Genomic DNA, 21,023 nt, shown 5'->3' on the forward strand with positions numbered 1-21,023 from the left:
AACACAATACTGGATTTCAATCGCCTTTTACATTTGCAGATTGGGTTTTGCACATTTAAATTTAAGGCAAGCAAGAAGTACACTTGCAAGGTTCCTATTTAGCGGTCTGGTCCTCCCTCGGTTTCAGAGCACAGGACATTCCATTTCGGTTCTCGGATACTGAATGTTCCTAAAGGTGTCGTGTAACATTGACCACGCCCGTTTTTCCCCGCCACGCCCCACACACCAAACTCGGAAGACTGAAGCAAGAAATGTTAACTACAAGATTAAGCCACCACTCCCGCCTTCCATTCACCCTCTCGGACTTTGATTTTTAGACCCACAACCTCAGCACGTATCAGCGAACACAGGCGGTCGCGCAATGATCTGCATCCTGCTGGTCGCTGGACACGGAACGGTGCTCGAGAGCCAGATTAAGGTGAGAAGTAACACGGACAGGATAACATACGCGCGAAACTTGAAGAACTTCGGGGTGGGGGTGTGGTGGGGGGATCGTTTCCTAAGAAACCGAGAAACAGAAGTTGGACAAGAGAACCTAAGCCCCGCCTCTTCAATGTGATAAAGCGAGCCTGTCATTATAGAATGTAACACACAACTTTAAGAATGTAAAGAGCACGGAATTGTTACAACACTAGCGACGTCCCGACTAATCTTTTACGTAAGGTTTCATGCACTCTACTGGCTTCGCTCTTTTTTTCTAGGCCTAATTATTAGGCTTTGCTGTTAAAACATGTTGCGGGTAGTACTTGATCTATGACGGGCCAATTTATTTTTCGCTATTTGTTGATTGTATTCATAGTTTGAGGCGAAAACAATTTTTCTACAAGAATGCTGCATATTAACCAGGTCCATCAAAGTAGGCGTCCATAATACTTTATTTTCCATTTCGACTTAAATTTTATTGCGTGTTCAAAATCAGTTTTTGCGTTTTGAATCGTGGCATTAGTACGTGCTCCGTTCAGCGTTACAATTATCAAGGAAACAGCTTCAAGATGGCCGCTTTATTTACTTACAATAAACTTCCCTTCCGTTGCTTTACGTGCATGGGTTGTAGGCCTATCCTCTTCGTTTTTTTTCTTTATTTAAAGTTCGAGCTTTCAGACTCGCCCCCTGTTGTGTTTATTTTTAGGTCCAATTAGAAGCGGTTCGGTATGTTTTTTGTTTACATTTTTTAGAACTGTATTGACAGTGTTCCTTTCGCTCCGCCAATATTAAAAGAAATGTATGCCCCATAACAAAAACATTCAGCAGGGACATGCGTGTTGTGTGTACATGCCAATATAGTTCTCAATAACGACACGTACTTTTCTTTGGGGCACACTAAAATCTGCTGCTCATATGCAGCCATATGCGTCCATCCAATGCCCTCTTTACCAGCTCCTTATACCACTGTGCTCTTCGCCCAAGATGGCCCAGGCCAAGAGAAAACAACAACACCACTTGTAGCAAAAAAGGCCACTTTTATTAAATAAGATCAGGCAATTAAATTTCATTTTCCATAACTCAAAATAAAACCTTTATAACTTTTTCCCAAACCATGTAATTTAGAAAATCATGCCAAAACCAACAATTTCATTTTTGAACATATTTCCTTAAATGTTTATAACCAAAACCTTTATATATTTCATCATATTAATTCACCCAAAATTTCATAAACATTTCACTTTCTTTCTTTTCATGAAGGACGATCAATGTCCGCTCTAGACAATGACCTCCCCCTTTTTCGCCTCAGAGTCAATGGAATAGTACAATTGCCTGTCCTATCGTGGCAATCTATCGGAATGTTAGCTTTCTCCATCTTATACATAGGTATGCATATATGTATACATTTTTCATATTATTATTATTATTTATGTATTCAGTTAGTATTTATTTATTTAATTTTTTTTTAAATTTTTTTTTTACAGGGTGGGTGGGTGGGCCTCACGAAAAGGCTTCTCAGCTCTCTTCACTACGCACTGTAAAATTCCCCTCGTTTGTCCGATGACGTCACCCCCCTCGCGCTGCTTTCCAACCCTCCAATCTGCGCCTCCGGCCTGTCCCACCGGGCGAAAATCCCCGGGGGGAGAAACGCTAACGCTTTCACTCCCCCCGAGGACCCCATTCCTCTACAGCCCTTCTTCCTTTACCTCGGGCTGATCGAGTAAGGTCCTATCGTCCAACTCAACGCAGTTTATCACTCATGGACCTGGGAAACTTGGCAGCTATGGGGAGAAGGGTGTTTTTGAAAACAAATATTGTTCCCATTGATAAATATTGACGCAAAGGCAAATTTAAGGGGGCAGCTAATATAAGGCACTTTCTGGCCCCCAAAATAGCGAGTCTCGCCAGAATCGTGTCTTTTGGCATGTGTGCATGGTCTAGCCCTGCGACCACTAAGATAGGAAGGGATTTAACATTATGAATTCTCTGAGAGATGCTTACAGCTTTTACATTGTGAACTCTGGCAAATGCAATAGTAAGGGGTTTTACACTTTGAACTTTAAATTGCGCACTGACTGGCAAACACATTAACATTTAGAAATACAACAAAGGGGTGTTGCATTGCGAATTGTATTTTGACCACCAAACAAGGGAGCACATTGCTGGTATGACAGCAGCAGTTCTCTGAGATGCATTATTTAGCGATTCAGTACATATATGTTTTAGTCAGTTTCACCTGCAGGAAGAAGAGCGGACTGGACCAGTGCTGGCACAGCCAGTGCTTGAATCTCTGGGAACATGCATTTCTAGATTCTTGTCAGTCATTTTCAGAGAGTAGCAGTAGCAGGTAAGTCTGTGCGCGCTTAAAATACTGCTTATAGTCTCTCACTTCCCAGTATTGCTAAAACTCCTTCAAGAAGACAAGACTTGGAACACCCTGCACACTTTTGAGTGTTACTTGAGATGATGAAATACAAACAGCATTTCAAGCACCCCAAATATGAAAGGAGCTACTTTCTGAAAGGCAGAAATATGTCCAGGAATGCTCAGAATTAACCGCATTGGTTGTACAAACAGACAGTGAGCAATTTCTTAGTTGCGAGTTACTGAAAATATTACGAATTGCAATAAACACAACATAATGTACTTCTTGGGGATCTTGTACTTTTAAGGATGAATTTTAACGGTATATGGTTATTGTTTTAAATGTAAATGTCTTTTATGATTATGAAATCGAATAAAGACTATTCTGAATTGAATTGAGGTACTTCTACTGATTTGTCAGCAGTGTGCTTCCTCCCACCAAGTACCAATTTAAGTACTCTATAGTGTTTAATACCGTGAGACATTCTTACATGGATATCTAGTTAAGCTGCAGAAACTGGTTTTCATGGTGTGCATTTGTAGTTATTACGTCTCGTCTGCCAAAGTCTGAAACCATCACGGATTTCCTACAGTTCGTGAGGTGCACTCCGCGCGTCCACATCAAAGCAAGCAGCCTCCCTCCCACAGGCATCTGAAGCTTCCCCCAGCATGCGCTCGGCCTCAGGCATTTCTCCTCCCCCTAATTACTTTCACTTTCACGGCCGCCAGGCCGTGTCTCGCATTTCTCCCCCTGCTTTCACTTTTTTTTTCGCTCTCCTTCTCTCCTGTTGGACCATGCCTCCCTCCTCTCCTTCCGTACCGCAACCTCTCGTCCTTTTCAGCCCCACTCCTCCACTCTGTTTTCCTAAACACTCCCTGCTCAGATTTCTTCTCTCTTTCTCCCCGTCTCCGCTTCCCCCACCAGCTTCTCCTGTTCGTAAACAAGCTCGGCACACACAACTCAGCTGCCCCAGACTGGCACGAAGTAACGCACAGCATTGCTTCAAGTTACTTCCTTTTCAAACTCCCGTGGGCATGATGCGACTGCCAGGCAGTGTCTCGCATTTCTCCCCCTGCTTTCACTTTTTTTTTCTGCTCTCCTGTCAGATCATGCCTCCCTCCTCTCCTTCCGTACCGCAACCTCTCATGCTTTTCAGCCCCACTCCTCCACTCTGTTTTCCTAAACCCTCCCTGCTCAGCTTTCTTCTCTCTTTCTCCCCGTCTCCGCTTCCCCCACCAGCTTCTCCTGTTCGTAAACAAGCTCGGCACACACAACTCAGCTGCCACGGACTGGCGCGAAGTAACGCACAGCATTCCTTCAAGTTACTTCCTTTTCAAACTCCCGTGGGCATGATGCAAAAGTGCGCAAAGCCACTCAATCAACCCTTAGCAATAAAACCTACACTGTCTCAGAGTGCTTTGAAGTGGCCATCAGGCACCACGACAGCACAATATACAACGAACAATATTGGCCATTATCTCTGTCCAACGCTCCCATCATTTTCACTATGTCATTAAGGTGCTACTGTACTGTTTTCACTCGTTGTTATTTTAATACTCTTCGCATGTCTAATTTGATTAAAGATGGGCGCATCATCTTTGAAGTCATTTGCACAATTTGTTTAGTAAACTGCATTTCGTGAATGGGCCGTCTGCACTCCAGCCATCTGGTCTCCGCTTCCCTCCTTTCTCTGCGCAGCTTCCCTTCGCACTCCCGTCCTTTTCACCCACTCTCTGACTTTCCCTCGACAATTCGCGCTCCCCGCCCGCCTTTCCGCTCTCGTTTTCCACCATTGCCTGGGGTTTCTATTATCCCCGTCACACTTTCTCCATCTGCTGATTCACTAGTCCCACAAAAATAGAGAACTAGTACTAACTCCTGGATGGTTTTAGTAAATAATAAAGCCGTTTTCCCTTCACTATGGATAGTTTTAAAAATGAATCCGAGCGAAAAGTGCCGACGATGAACATGTAGTTCTCGTACTTGCCTCGACATCTGTTCCAGGCGTTGTTTTCAGTTCTCAGATTGCTGGGAGGCCCTGGGGTCAGAGCTACATATGGTATGAATTGAGACGGATGTACCACGTTACAACGCATACCATTACAACTACCTACCATTACAACGCGACCATTACAACGCATACCATTACAACGCATAGCGCTTAGAGGTGCTGGATAGTGGTAAGTATAATTTACTATTCCAACTCCAGTCCCCGTGGACACTAGGGAAGGTGTTGGATAGTAAATTAAACTTATTCCCTATCCTAGAGCGCCCCCCAGTGCAATGCGTTGTAATGGTATGCGTTGTAAAAGTTGCGTTGTAATAGTAGGTAGTTGTAAAAGTTGCGTTGTAACAGGTGTATACCAATTGAGACACATTTCTCCTGAACATTCTTTCACACCCGCTAATATTTACGTTATGTGCCCTGGCTTCACGCGCTGCAGTGGCTGTGATGAACCCTTCTCTTCACCCCACCCCAGAGCGCCCCTTTATTGTAAATTCATCTCAGTCCCAACTTTTCTTTGCAGCCACCCACCGTCGATTCCACGGCCCCTCCACAGGCAAGGTTCAATATGTAAAAGGGTCTGAAACGAGCTTCGTAAATCGAGTTTATAGGCTGAAATACCTCTTCAGGCACTGGTGAATTTAGGCACTCAACTCATCATACAATGCCCTCTGTCATTCATCCTTGCCCTCATACACCCATTCATCTGCCCACTGACGCATTGTTGCCTCAGCTTACTCACCCATTACCAACACATACAAACTCAATAAGTGTATACACACACATATCTATAAATTAAAAGGAAAAAAATAAAAAATGGCACCTAAACTTGGCATGGGTATGCTAGCTATCAAATAATAAAGTTAAAAAGCTAAACACGGCAAAGAGTTACCATCCTGGAATGAAATTATATGTGTAATAATAAGCTGCCAACTCTTCCTGCATCCTGATTGTTGCTGCCAGTGGGGGAGTGAGCCCTGCCGCACCGCAGGGGACTTTACTTCCCATGTTTGTGCCTTTCTGCCCTCTGCATCACCACATCATCACTCAGCGCTACTCCAGCATCACTCAGCACCACCACATTATCACTCAGCACCACCACATTATCACTCAGCACCACCACAGCACCACCACAGCACCACTCAGCACCACTCAGCACCACCACAGCACCACCACAGCACCACTCAGCACCACCACATTATCACTCAGCACCACCACATTATCACTCAGCACCACCACATTATCACTTAGCACCACCACTTTATCACTCAGCACCACCACAGCACCACTCAGCACCACCACCACAGCACCACCACAGCACCACTCAGCACCGCCACATTATCACTCAGCACCACCACATTATCACTCAGCACTACCACATTATCACTCAGCACCACCACAGCACCACTCTGCACCACCACAGCATCATTCAGCACCACCACAGCACCACTCAGCACCACCACAGTATAACTCAGCACCACCACAGTATAACTCAGCACCACCACATTATCACTCAGCACCACCACATTATCACTCAGCATCACCACAGCATCATTCAGCACCACCACAGCACCACTCAGCATCACTCAACACCACCACAGCATCACCACAGCAGCACCACAGCACAACAGCACCACCACAGCACCACTCAGCATCACTCAGCACCACCACAGCATCACTCAGCACCACCACAGTACCACTCAGCAACACCACAGCACTACTCAGCACCACCACAGCACCACTCAGCACCACCACAGCACCACTCAGCGCAACGACAGCATCACTCAGCGCAACCACAGCATCACTCAGCGCAACCACAGCATCACTCAGCACTACCACAGCATCACTCAGCACCACCACAGCATCACTGGTTCAAATATGTTCTCTCAATGTTTCAAGCTTTATTACAAATGTCACGAAAAGATGTTAATATTTCACTTCTGTTCATGGATTTTCGTCACAATAAAATACACTGAACATAATCTTCACAAAAGTTATTTAAAAAAGTTTAAGCTATTGCCATTATAAATTACAATCACTTTTATTTAAGTATTAATTATTTAAAAAAATTAAAAGCCATTGTTATTTGTAATATCAAAACATCTAAGTCACGTAAATACAAAACATGTTGCAATACAAATGCTATAGGTGTCACATTTGCGAAAGTTATAACTATTGGCATTGTAAATGACAAAGCTATTCATTTAGCTATTTTCAAAAACAACACATAAATAAAAAAATTGTCATTTACAAGACCAATAGCTCAAACTTTCCTAATGCGAGACCTATTGCATTGCAAATGCTTGTTGAATAAGTATTTAGTTGTTTTGGGATTTAAGAATGCACAATGAAGTCAGGAAGGCCTCTGTGACACCCATTTTTATATCATGCGATTGTACCATTAGGCCCCTGTGATATTCAATCCACTGGATACACTTTGCACGTGTTGTTCTTTTGAAAATATGTTTCAATTAGACATCATTTCCTGCTACTTGGTCTGAAAGATACAAATTTTAAGCTGTGCAAGGAAGCCAGGGTCTATATTCATTCGTTACCTTCGCAGCATATATGCTGGGACGTGTTGGCGTTTTTACTGTGTGTTATCAAACTATGGAACTTTTTTGAGATGATCTTCATGTTTTAATCAAGTTTATATTTATTATTGGTATTCTGCTGTATATATGTATTTTATAATTGTATATTAACTTGTTTTTTATGATTGTTGTATACAATCGAATTAAGTAAGACATTACTTGACTTGTGGATTTATGTACTTTTTTAAAGTAAAGTCCCTGGTAGGACATTGATTTATTAAGTGTTTTTGTGTGCTATGCGGAGTTCTAAATTTCTAACCCCACTACCTTCCTGAGTAAATCATCATCTGTTTTCCCTCACTACCCTGAGGATCCGCTTTCAAAGGGGTGAATTTGCGGCTCAAATTCGGTCCAATTCTAGGGTGGTCACAAGTCTTTTATTCTGAAATTTTGTTGATCACATTTATGGGCATTTTGATTAAGCAGCCGTAGTGTTAGCTTGTCTGTGAAGTAGCCCCCTGGCTTATAATAGATAAAGATATTGTTGAAGCATCCCCCCATGTCAAATACAGTAATGTGCTTTGCAGGGGGAAATCCCGTGACAAATCCAAAATGAGAGATTTATATATTGTGAACCTTCAGTCAATTAAAAAAGGAAGGTCTAATATATTGGAAGTTCTCTGACACATACTACAGGAAGGGTTTACAATTGTTAATTCTGTGACCAACATCAAATGAAGGGACTTTCCATTGTTTAATTCTTGGAGACCATCGATCACAGCTCTCTAGTTCAAGAGGAACTGGAGAGGTCTGTTTTTTATTGGGCATATTTGTAAATTCATCTTTATTATTTAGTTTGTAAATTAGAGTATTTTTCGGCATTACCAGAGAGCACTTTATCTGTTTTACAGAGCTAGTACAATCATCAAAAAGGGATTTAAGAAGCAGTATTGAGAGAGAGGGACTTTGTCATTTATGTTGTTCTTCCTTTTTGGCATTTGATTGGGCAGCAGTTGTGTTAGCTTACCTATTAAGTAGTGACATTTCTCATATCTACTAGAGAAATTTTTGATGTAGACCTAGTACTAAATGCAATAGAAAAAGTCTTTACATGGTGTAACCTGTGAAAAATACAGGAAGAAGGGGTTTTCATATGCTGTATTCAGAACATGAGCTTTTACGCTCTGCCAATCTTCCACACTTGTTTTTAATTGGCTCCTTTGACTGTCTTTTGGACTAGATTCTTTCTCTTTGGTTAATTTCTTTAGTAGTCTCTCCTTTTCTACTGTTGTAATATCCCATGAGGACTGCTTCGGTACATGCCACCTTATTCTGTACTTTTTACTTTCAGTTTCAAAGCGCTCTTTTGTTAATTACTTTTTTGTTGTAACTGGCGTTGCAGGCACTACAAATGCGCACTTCCTGGACTCATCGGATGCGTCCGAGGGTACATGTTCCATGTACTTCCTCCTCCTGCATTGCCTTTTGAGCGAACAAACACATATAGCATTTGCGTCTCATCAGACGCGTTCCGAGGGTGCCTGTTCTGTGCACTTCCCGCTTCCGCTCCATGGTTTGATCACCAGTTGTGTAATTATTTTTATTATGAGTTTAAATTGTATTTTTTACAGTCGGCATGTTTTTTGTACAGTTCATCCTGAGACTTGAACCCGGTTCCCGAAACCCAAAGTTGATAGCTCTGTGTGTTACACCACATCGCTAAGGGTCTCCTGTTTCTGCAAGGTGTATTAGGCCACACCCAGCGCCCTGGCAAAGTGCCCACTTCATGGACTCCGCATTTGTATTTTTTAATTAAAATGAGTGCAACTGCCATGCTTTCTTTAAGTACGGCGGCCTGTGCCTTTGCTGCCTGTTAACATTTTAGTGAAAACAGGCTCCCCTAGAGCCAGCTCTTTCCTGGTGATGACTTGTAAAGTAATATAATATTGTGTTTTGCCAGAGAGTACTTTATTAAAGCTTTAAAATTAAGAGATAAAGATTGCAATCGGACAATAAAAGCGTGATTTCCCGTGATCCCATCAAGTACACGGGTAAAGAGAAATTAACCCCTTAAGTGCTGCGTCGGTGCGTTGGCCGACGGCAGCACTACCTCCCCAGTGCTGCGCACGTCCATTGGACGTTCATTCAGCACTAGTTCGAATGGACAGCGCAGCACTGGGGAGGGAATTGCGCCGCAGCTAAGGTGTTAAATGGAGATTGTTTTGCTATGGCACTCATGCATTTTATTACACAAGAGAGGAACAGGCATCTCAATTTTGTGAAACAAGTAGTACTTTGTACATTACTTTTTAGCTCAGTGAAACACAGTCATGTCATGTAACTTGATCGATCTTTCTGCTTAACATGTCATTTGTAATGTTTGCTATTTTACACTCTTTGTCATTGGACTCACAGTATTGTGGATTAATTCATGTCACTCTTTGGCAAGAACAGCATATATAAGTCTGTTGTTCATGTCTTCTTGCAGACTCAGCAGCTGAAGTGTATCATTTGAGCCGGCGGATGTTGTTCACAAACATAATTTTCTTTGTTGTTTTGATAATCAAATCAAGTAGTCTTTTCCAGGAGTTCTTTTAAACTTAAGTGAGCTTTCCTACAACCCCAGCCGGTTATTATTTTCCTTTCATGGACACACTCCTTTTTTTTTTTCTAATTGCCACAAAAAGAAGAAGCAAAAACATTTTCAAATAATGATACATCAGTAGGCGTTGCAGAGCACAGAAAAGCATTGTAAAGAAAAAAAGAAAGAAAAGAAGAAAGAGACCGGGAAGGAAGAAGGAGAAAAAGAAAACAAAGAAGAGGGGACACATTCAATCCTTAATCCCATTGAAGACCGACCAAACCCTGCGAAATTTTAGCAGGGATCAGGTGCCACTAGCTTTAGCTAATGCAATTTCCATTTCGAAGATCTCCCTCATCAGAGACCAAAATTAATTAATGCTGGGAGGAATGGAATGAATCCAAGAGCGGGCAATACACAGACGAGCCCAAGAAGCGATAATAGAGGCTAAAGGTTTCGTAAGACACCCGGACTCTGAGAATAGCCCCAACAGCAGCTCTTTCCCCGAAACCGGACTGTCGTAGCCAACCCAAGTTGCAAAGTCAGAGCGATATTAGACCAAAAATCCTTCAGCCGGGGGCATGTAAAGAACATGTGGTGTAAGTCGGCAGCATATTCCTGACATTTGGGGCAGTTTGTTGTAGCAGTAGTTGAGTTGTTAGCCCATTTAGAAATTCACTCAGAGTTATAGTAAAGCATGAAGATAAGTCAGTGCTGTTGTAGTTTTAGGTTGACAGATGTTACAGCGGAATTGATAGTTTGAAGAGATTCTTGAATTTCCTCCCTTGAAACATCAGAACAAAAAATCTGACTAAGCTTGTCTGCAATTTGTACACCGTCTTCACCCACCGCCCGATACATTTTTTATATATTTTGCCTAGGGCTCCTCGCCCTCTAGTACCAACAAGTGTAGAAAGGATCTTGGATGGATTAGACAGCTCTGATAATCCCGACCACGAGTAAAATGATCCCTGACTTGTAGGTATTTAAAAAAATAGGTTTGTGAAAGATCAAATTCTACTTTTAAAGATGAGAAAGTTCGGAAACCCTGATCATCATATAGCTGATCCATCCGCGTTATGCCCTTAAGTTGCCATTCTTTCCCAATCTGATCGTGAAATATATTAGTAAACAAAGGATTCCCCCATAGCACTATATAATAGTGTAAATCGGCTATTGCATACGTTTTGCGGATTTCGAGCCATATTTTGGAGATATCTCTGATTACCTTGAAGCGAACCTGCTTAAACTAGTTGGGATCAGATGTTTGATACAGTAAAAACACAGTATTTGGTCCACACGCCAGCTGATATAACAAGCATTTACAATGCAAAGGTCTCGGCATTATTAAAGGTAGAGCTATTGGCATTGCTCCTTATTTTTTTTTATTTTAAATCATAAATAAATGGCATTGTCATTTACATTGCCAATAGCTTAATCATTTGCATATGCGAGACCTATTGCATTAGCACCCACACACAGAGTAAGTAGTAGAGAGAGTAGTTGATAGTGAGTAGGAGAGAGCTATTAGTAAAGAGTATTGAGAGTGAGTAGTAAAAAGTGAAAGAGTGAGTATTCTATAGTGAGAGAGTGAGGTAGGATATAAGTCCCTTGTAGGTTTATATTAAACACAATCGTTTTCTCAAGCACAGTGCAAGTGCTATACAGGTGAAACCTAAAATGAGTACCAGGCATTAGCAAACGATCACCTGAATGGAAATGTACAGATTTGTTTAATCCTGCACTTTGGCCCTGACAAATTTGGTGGAAACCGGATACTGTAAAATATTCCAAATATATATGTTCACAAACCGACGCACTTACTGCCCTCAACCCTCTGCCCTCAACCCTCTGCCCTCAACCCTCTGCCCTCAACACTCTGCCCTCAACACTCTGCCCTCAACCCTGCCCTCTGCCTTCAACCCTCTGCCCTCAGCACTCTGCCCTCAGCACTCTGCCCTCAGCACTCTGCCCTCTGCACTCTGCCCTCAACACTCTGCACTCTGCCCTCAACACTCTGCCCTCAACACTCTGCCCTCAACACTCTGCCCTCAGCACTCTGCCCTCAGTACTCTGCCCTCAACACTCTGCCCTCAACACTCTGCACTCTGCCCTCAACACTCTGCACTCTGCCCTCAGCACTCTGCACTCTGCCCTCAACACTCTTCCCTCTGCCCTCTGCCCTTAACACTCTGCCCTCAATCCTCAACACTCTGCCCTCAACACTCTGCCCTCTGCCCTGTGTCCTCAACACTCTGCCCTCAACACTCTGCCCTCAACACTAAACCCTCAACACTCTGCCCTCAACACTAAACCCTCAACACTCTGCCCTCAACATTCTGCCCTCTGCCTTTAACCCTCTGCCCTCAGCACTCTGCCCTCAGCACTCTGCCCTCAGCACTCTGCCCTCAACACTCTGCCCTCAGCACTCTGCCCTCAGCACTCTGCCCTCAGCACTCTGCCCTCAGCACTCTGCCCTCAACACTCTGCCCTCAGCACTCTGCCCTCAACACTCTACACTCTGCCCTCAACACTCTGCACTCTGCCCTCAACACTCTGCACTCTGCCCTCAACACTCTGCACTCTGCCGTCAACACTCTGCACTCTGCCCTCTGCCCTTAACACTCTGCCCTCAATCCTCAACACTCTGCCCTCAACACTCTGCCCTCTGCCCTGTGTCCTCTAAACTCTGCCCTCAACACTCTGAACTCTGCCCTCAACACTAAGCCCTCAACACTAAGCCCTCAACACTCTGCCCTCAACACTCTGCCCTCAACACTCTGCCCTCTTCCCTCAACACTCTGCCCTCTTCCCTCAACACTCTGCTCTCTGCCCTCAACACTCTGTCCTCAACACTCTGCCCTCAAAACTCTGCCCTTTGCCCTCAACACTCTGCCCTCAACACTCTGCCCTCTGCCCTCAACACTCTGCCCTCAACACTCTGCCCTCTGCCCTCAACACTCTGCCCTCAACACTGCCCTCTGCCCTCATAGCGTCAATGGGCTTCCCCTTTTTAGGAAAAAAACGACGATGTTGATATGTTCCAGGAAGGAGGGACCTCTTCTCCTTGTACAATTGAATTGCATACCAAAAGGAAGATCGGAATCAGAATATCTTTGAAGATTAAAAAAAATTCCAATGGGATCTTATCCTCACCAACTGCTTTGCAAGCTGGCAAGGCATTTATAGCTTCCTCCACTTCGCTTACATCGATGTCTTCATCCAATGACTCGAATACCATTGGGCTCAAGATTGACATCTGACATTCCTGCAGATAATCCAAGATGATCTGCTGGCCCGGACTACATGGGCTACTATATAAATTAGCATAAAACAACCCAAATTGTTCAACTATATCAGAAGACCTAGTATATATCAATCCGTCCACCCCTTTAATAGTTTTTATGTGGGTTTTAGCCTTTTGATAAACAAGGAAGTCCCACTTGTAACCCTAAAAGGTGGTTAGAGTTATACTGTAGGTGCCCAGAATCTTGCTTTTTAGCAATACCAATCGCACAATAATGTATTACCAAACGTTCTGCACAACTTATTCAGCTAGACATAGGCCAACCATTGTAAAAAAGCTATCAAATACCATAATACCTATAAGGCACACATATTACCAATCTTCTGTCAGAATTTAGAAAAAACAGGAAAATAGTTTTTAGAAAAATATAACATTTGTGTGTTTATTTCAGAATTACAAGATAATCACAATGATAACAGTTAATTTAAAAAATCATACAATATCACAATTAAAAACATATGGAATCATAGCTATAAGCAAAAAACAAACAATTTATACATTATAAAGTTAAAATGTTCACAAGAACGGGGGTCGGCGCGGCGTTTCGGTTTTGGAGAAACAATTAAAACCTTCTTCAGGACCAAGTTCTAAAAAGAAACACACAGTTACTTTTTTGTGCTTACAGATTGTTTTTGAAACAAACACATTTACATGAAACAATTTCTGTTGTCTAGAGATGCAGAACATACTACGACTATTTAGCAGTTGGCACTAGTCAAAACCTAGTTGTTGGTAATATTATTGGTATTGTCAAAACATACCAGCTTCTGTAATGGTCACCATTAACAAATAACAGCATATGCTTACAGGGAGATGTTAGCACTATGTTGTCACCTAGTAGGTGATTTATAACAATGGCATTGGTTACCTGAGTTGTAAAACTATCTTCCAGATAAATCATGGAGGACCAGCCGCCCAAATGTAATTTCCAGGTCTTAGCTGTACTGCATATTTTCATGGATTCAGATATAACTTGGGCAGTTATGATGCCTGTAGGTGTATAACAATAGAGCCATTGTTAATGTACTGACTCATTTAATTTACTAGGCGTTTAAGAGTGATAGGCAGAAAGTTTGTACACAGTGTATCTACCTTATGCTTTCAATAGACAGGGTCACGCACTGGTAGTAGGAGCCACCGATATTGGTTTTCTGTTTAACTGTAGATAAGTAGAGATAAATTACCATATTGTTTTCCAAGGGGTGATTCCCAAATATCCCAAGGGGTTTAGTCATTCGCACTTACCCAGATTTTAATCACTGGCAACTCAATATTACACGAGCTTTTTCAATTGGCTTGTGTTGAAGGCGGCATTCATTTTCCTGACACTGTTGATAGAGAGAGGGAGTTTATGGAAGAGATAATCCTGTTAACTCGATTGTTCTACTTTACCCTCATATATCATATATTTACCATGCTGATATTATATGTGCACAATGAGGTGCTACTGTGCTATATTTGTCCTTTCTATTGGCCCTTAAGGGCATTATATGTTCTACATACTTTCACCTAGTTTATGTCTTGTTGTCAGCAGTAATATGCATACGGTTTTAAAACATTATTTTCTGTGCTTAGAGATCGATATATATATCACTCTCAATATGGTAGTCATTTTGAGTCTACAGTGAATGAAATTCTCATATTTAAGCATGTCGCAGCATGGATGCAGATATGTCCCCTAATGTGGAGTCGGTAGCATCGAATATTTCGGAGATGTTATATGCGGATTTAATCTATGTACCAAACCTCGAGTGTCCCGGTTGCATTTTTAGGAGTACGGCACGGTGATATATACGCATCATTCAGTGCTTCCTCTAGCAACGAAATTTAAATCTTGGAAACGTTACCGGTGATGTTCATTTGCATTACTATCAACGTCCTAAATAGTCGGACGCCTGACACCGTTAAGTTGCTTAGGAGCGAGGCCGATATTACGGCTTGCATATTGGAAAAGCGGGGATCTATTATGCGCAAATAAGGATAGTATGGGGACAGGACCGGTCGCGTTCAGCTTACCTTAAAGTTAAAATTCGGCCTCCCTGCTCCTACTCCGGCGGCGTTTCGTGGGTTCTGGAAAGCTTGAGTATACGGAGTAGAAGCGGTTTGTGGTCTTTTTATGGTCCGAGTCTGGTGATTGGAGGACCGTCATCCGCTCGCTGATAGGCTCTCTGGCGATCACATGGCTGTTTGGTTTGTTTACCAACAGACCCGTGTCGCGCGCCGTAAATGTAAACAGTCGGCTTCTATCCATTTGTATATATTCATGATGGTAAATATAGTTTGTGGCCTCTTTGTAGTAATTAAAGGTCATATATGAAGAATGCCATCTGTGTGTTAGGCTACATAATGATATGTAGATGAAATTTAGCGTGTGTGTAATTTCACCACAGGGGATGAGAAGTAATGCATTCTCTATTTACTGCTTGTCTCACTGCAGACTGTTTGACAGTTTGGTTGTATACATAAGACCTATATGGGCCGCGCTCAATAGTGTCAGACTTAAGAAATGCACGGATATTAGTGTATATTAATAAATTAGGCATACTATGCACCGAAAGCGGCACACGCCTATCAGAGTAATGTTAATGTGAAATTTTAGCCTTTTGATCCACAATTTGATTAGCAAATAACCGACCGACTCTTTCGCCGTACTCTTATTGTTTAGTCCAGAGTTTATGATAATTATTAGCGACTTTATCTTTCAGCCGTCTTTTGAGCTTAGCACGTGATTCTACAACCTTTCGGTATATCGAATATTCAGCTGCGTTCTTTGTAACAATAGCCATAGCGTACTGACGCTCCAGATCCAGGCACAGTTTTTGCTCCTGGTCCCACTGCCGAAGGCCCAACCTATGTTGCTTTATAATGTATTGCAAGGTGACTCCCCTGACATAAGCCTTCAAACAGTCCCAGACACTTGCGATTGATGCAGAGACCAAATTGGAGTTGATATAATCCCCAAGTGCCTTACGCATCACCTCCACATATTCCCGATTGCTAAGAAGATGTCTAGGAAAAGTAAAATCCCTAATTGTTGCTTGTGTATTTGACTGTAGCAGTGCTCTTAACATAACTGGGTTGTGATCGGAAGTGATTTTAGGACATACTACCACCAGTTCGTTTTCCAAGATGGAGTAATTAGCGAAAATCAGATCAATTCTGGAATAGTGCTTATGAGAAGAAAAAAAGTGTGACCTGGGATATTATCGAATAACCTCCACGAGGAATCTTTCAACTGATGCAAATGGAGGAGCTTGCGTATAGCAGTTCTAGTTATACACATTCTAGCATGGGCAGAAGTGTTAGTGGTGTCAATCCTCCTATCCATTATGCAATTAAAATCGCCCATAACTATCTTAGCGCCAGACCACTCCGACAGCTCGGAGCTCAAATGATAGATAACATCTTGGCAGCCTGTATTAGGGCCATAAACCATACATATTTTAACCTTACGCTCCTAAATCAGAATTTGTGAGATTGCCCACCTCCCCTTAGTCTGCAAGTGAGCGGACAACAGTAGCCTGGCACAGTGTAGTGATGTACACACCATAAGGTGGTATCCCAAATGCTTAAAAAGTGCTCTGTCTTTATATGCAATAAGCGTCTCTGCCAACCCTAGTATATGAGGCTTAAAAGTGCGTAGCTCTTCTGTTTACCGCTGGTTATACAGCTGGCACCATCTGAAGCCACTTTCAGAAAGTTACTGAAAACGTGGCTCTTTGAGAAATGAGCGTCCTTCCCTCTGCCTCATCATGCGTTTGCTTGCACTGCACACTTTGCGCCGGGACACCTCTACTGAGGTAACTGTACGCGCTTTACAAAACTCTGTATTATTATTATTATTACTAGCCTTCATTTCCCCGCTGATTCAACCCTACTACATTCCAGCACATACACTTGAGTCTTGAGTTCCGGCATTGAAAAGTATTTAAAAACTGGATCAAGTTATCAGTACCCAAGATGACATACTCCTCTGTCTGCTGCTCTGCGTAAATGGGAGTGTTTGAACTGTTAAAGCTGTGACTCCCCCCTTCACAAGACGACCATCCCTACCCAACCCTTCACCCACCCCCTTCCCAGTTACAAGAAAAAGGAATTGCCCCTTTCCCTGCTGTCCCATAATGACAGCATTGCGGAGATGCCCTGCCTAGACCACCCTCGTCCTCAGTGCCCCCCACTATCTCCAACACCGTACAACAATCACTCCACTTAGAATTGTGCCTATGAGACAAGAACATGTATGCTTATCGAAGAAAAAGACAAGAAAAATAAAGAGAGGAGTTCCCTTAGGAGTGTCCATTATAGTGCCAAAAATAGAAGTCTCTTCCCACGGAAACAACCTCTCTGTTAACTACTACCATAGGATTAAGACTGTAACTCATTACTTGCTGGCTGTTTGCCATTTACACAAAGCTTGTTTAGCGTCTTGCTCGTTGAAAAAAAAATGTTGTCTGCCGTCCTTTATTACTTTAAAGCGCGCAGGCTCTTGTAAGAACACCTGCGAGGAGACAATTTTAAAGGGATTCATAAGTTGGCGAAGCCTCCACCGCTTGTCCATGGTCGCCTTACATAAATCAGAGCCCGCAAAGATAGTCATTGTATCTACCTCTACTGGGGCTGCAGGACGCGCCTTAAGGTATATTGCTTGGCGTAAGAGAAAATTACCCAGGAAAACCAGAATCAGTCAGGCAAAGTTGGTTTTAGATTGATTGCCCTTGCAGACTGGGATTGACAATGGTAATCTATGTGCTCTTTTAACTTGGGTGTCCATATCCCAGTATGTAAGTTCAGGAAAGGCTTTTTGAAAAAGACTAACAATGAAAAGCACGCGGATAACTGCCTTCCCTGCCCTCTGAAACTCCAAAAATTTGCAGGTTCTGACTTCTCTGGCGATATTCCAGATCTTCGATCCTGGACAGCATTCCAGACACTTGGGAATCCTGTGTTTTAATAAGATTGAGTGTAAATGTACTGGCTTCTTCTACCGTCACTACTCGTTGTTGTAAGTCAGCGACTTCGGTAGAGAGTTAGACGACTTTGGATGTGAACTCCGCCAATGCTTGTTTAATTTCAAAGTTATCGATTTTAACCTGATGATAATATTCTTGGGCTTCTGCTCTTTGAGTGTTCAGTGCCAACAGAATGGTAGAGAAGGGAGCATTTTCCCCCCATAGCGTTCTGGCTCTTGATACCAGCTTCTGACAGGCTCGGAGGTAATGCCACAGGGATGGGGACAGGGGAGAAGACTGAAGATGTTGATGAAGTACTAATATGTGGAGGATCGGGTTCTCCGAGGGAGCCACTGGCGCTTGTCTCTGACTACCCTCATTACCCCGGGGTCTGCCTGTTCTCCTTCAGATATTTCAGTCGGGGAGGCCGCAGAGTGGTTAACGTTTGAAAGCCTTGAGATGATAGTTTTCACCTCCCCTTAGATGACACCCACTTGCGTAGCGGGCTGATCCTAGTCCCAGCCTTGGGAGCATTAACAGTTGCTTCCATTAGTCACCCCATAACCTTGGTTACTTGCTGCTTTGCTCCCCGTCTGCGCCCTTTACCTCCTTTGAGTTTTTTAGGAGTATTAAGATTTTTATTTTTCTGAGCCTTCGCCCCATTGGGGGTATTGCATCCATTCTTCACATTGTTCGTGGGACCCGAGACCAAGTTGTGCTGCTCTAAATCTGGCTCCGGCTCTGTTGGGGTCTGAGCCATTGAGTTTCTGACGGTGGTATTAACGATTGGTTCGCTAAGGGCCTCTGTATGTTTAGTGGGACCCTCTGCACCCTGACTGACAAAACCACTGTGTCCTGGAGCTGTAACTGTGACTATTGCTGTGTTTACAACACTATCGGTTTCAGCCATATTGCCAGTTTAGTACTGTTATCCAGACCGACCGCTCCCACTCCGTCTGCTCCGTCTGTCTGAACAGTAGAGATAGAACTTGTGGCAACAATAACATCAGAGGATAGAGCACTTGTAGGTGATGTGCTAATGCGTATACTACTGCTGCTGTTAGATGTGGGTCTAACACAGCTCCTGCCTCCCTGCACTGCGGTGCTTAAAACTTTGGCTGTTACAAAACTTGGGATGAAGTTTTCAGAGCCACATATACGAAGGATTTCAGTTGCACTGTCAGATTGCAGTAAGTTCAAAATAGATTACCCAAGTTGTGACCCAGGCCGTGGCACCGCCTTAAGCTCACTAGTGCTATCAACGATTGTTTTTACAGTATGTACAATAGTGGCTCACCAGATGTAGAGGGAGGGGTGCTGCTTTCCCTGTTATTTCCGGTGGTCCCAGTAGCCTTCTCCTTGTCTTTTCCCTCAGCGCGGAGTGTTTTGCTTGCTTCCCCCAGTGTGGAAGTTTTGTTGCACCTGGTTTTTACGTTGCGTGGCGGGCCCCTTTCTTGAGCAGACGCTTTCTTTGACAAAATAGTGGCGTCAAAACAGGCTGCAGGAGCAGTTGGAGGAAATTGTGGCATGTAATAGAACTGGAGCAGGTCCGACCAAGAGAACCACCGAGCACGGCGGCTTTGGAAAACCCTTCGGTTTATAGTTGCAATGCGACTCATCCGCTGGTCTTACAGTGGTGAGTGGAGAGTGGAGTACGGAGGGTGAGCGTCTGGTACAGATGAGCTGAGGCAAAGGCTGAACCGAAGCCCAGCAAGAACGAGGAAAAAACAAAATCGGGATAGAGCGTCTACAAAGCTTCGTGAACCTGCGACACCAACAAGTGGGCAGACAGCAAGCAGAGCCAGTAGGATCAACGCCGGCCTCGGGGAGACGTCCCACAGCCTCACGGTTCCCCATGCTCTACAGTCCTCAATTGCAGGTGAGTATCAAAGTAGATAAGCAATGGGGCAGCTCATCGAAGGCAAACCTCAGAGGACCTCAGATGAGGTGTTTCACCACTACAAGGCTACACAGCCCCAGACAAAGATGCATCAAGGCAGAAACGGATAGTAGACAGGAGCGGAGCCCAACAGGAACTGAACCAGATCAAACCAGAGCAGGGCAGAGCCGACCTCGAGGGAGAGATGCCACACATCTCCACAGTGCACCAGTAAGCGGCAGGCAATGGAGCGGCTTTGCAAATCGGCAGGCAGCAGCAGCCTGGACTGAAGGAGACCTCCCGCAGCCTCACAATTCCCACAGCTGGTAAGTGAACAGCGGGGCCAAAGAGGCAGGCAGGCAGACAGACAGATAGCTAAGTGAAGCAACTTCACAGCGGCTTTGCAACGTCAGAAGCGGGCAGCGCCTTCTCAGCAGCGTCTTCTCTGCTTCAGCGGCACCAGCAGGCACGCAGTTAGGTGGTGAAACCAGCAGGGTCGAAACCCTGAATAGCAGATAAAAAGTTCTTTAAATTGGCAGCAGGCTATCTATTGGGAGCGCAAACCTTGCTGTCTGTAAGGAGCACAGGTGGAGGGTCACTGAGGCGCTAGCGGTGGAGCAGGGAGAGCGTCAACGCTTAAGCAGCTTCACACCGCCATCTTCCTTTCCCCATGGATACACTCCAAATGTATCCTCTCTCAAAACACGCATCCCCTTTAATTAAACAAGCATTGGCAATGCTAATCGGTCTCGCTATATTTTTGTGTTTAGTGGTGTAGTTTTTACTAAAGCATATTCTTTCAATGTTATTGGTATGTGCTGTATACAATATTTATCATTTTAATTATTATATAATGGTTGCCTATTGTGTTGTTAAATAATAAAAATAATGATGCTTTAAATGTTGTAAAGTTTTTTATTATCATACATAAGTAATGTTATTTTGTTGTACTGTTTATACATTTGCAATGGCTTAAAAGA

The 21,023-nt window shown here is 43.5% G+C and overlaps 1 protein-coding gene across 1 annotated transcript in view; it reads left to right on the plus strand.

Annotated features, from left to right (window-relative positions):
- The first annotated feature begins 217 nt into the window (after positions 1-217).
- LOC147732447 (uncharacterized) overlaps positions 218-21,023 on the plus strand; it is an 899,668-nt gene continuing 878,862 nt past the window's right edge. Inside the window, exon 1 of the mRNA XM_086956972.1 lies at positions 218-418. Coding sequence (XP_086813098.1) covers positions 362-418 — 57 coding nt within the window. The 5' untranslated portion in view covers positions 218-361. The remainder of the gene's footprint in view (positions 419-21,023) is intronic.

The sequence above is a fragment of the Lissotriton vulgaris genome, chromosome 2_1 (assembly GCF_964263255.1).
Source record: "Lissotriton vulgaris chromosome 2_1, aLisVul1.2, whole genome shotgun sequence".
NCBI classification, from domain to species: Eukaryota; Metazoa; Chordata; class Amphibia; order Caudata; family Salamandridae; genus Lissotriton; species Lissotriton vulgaris.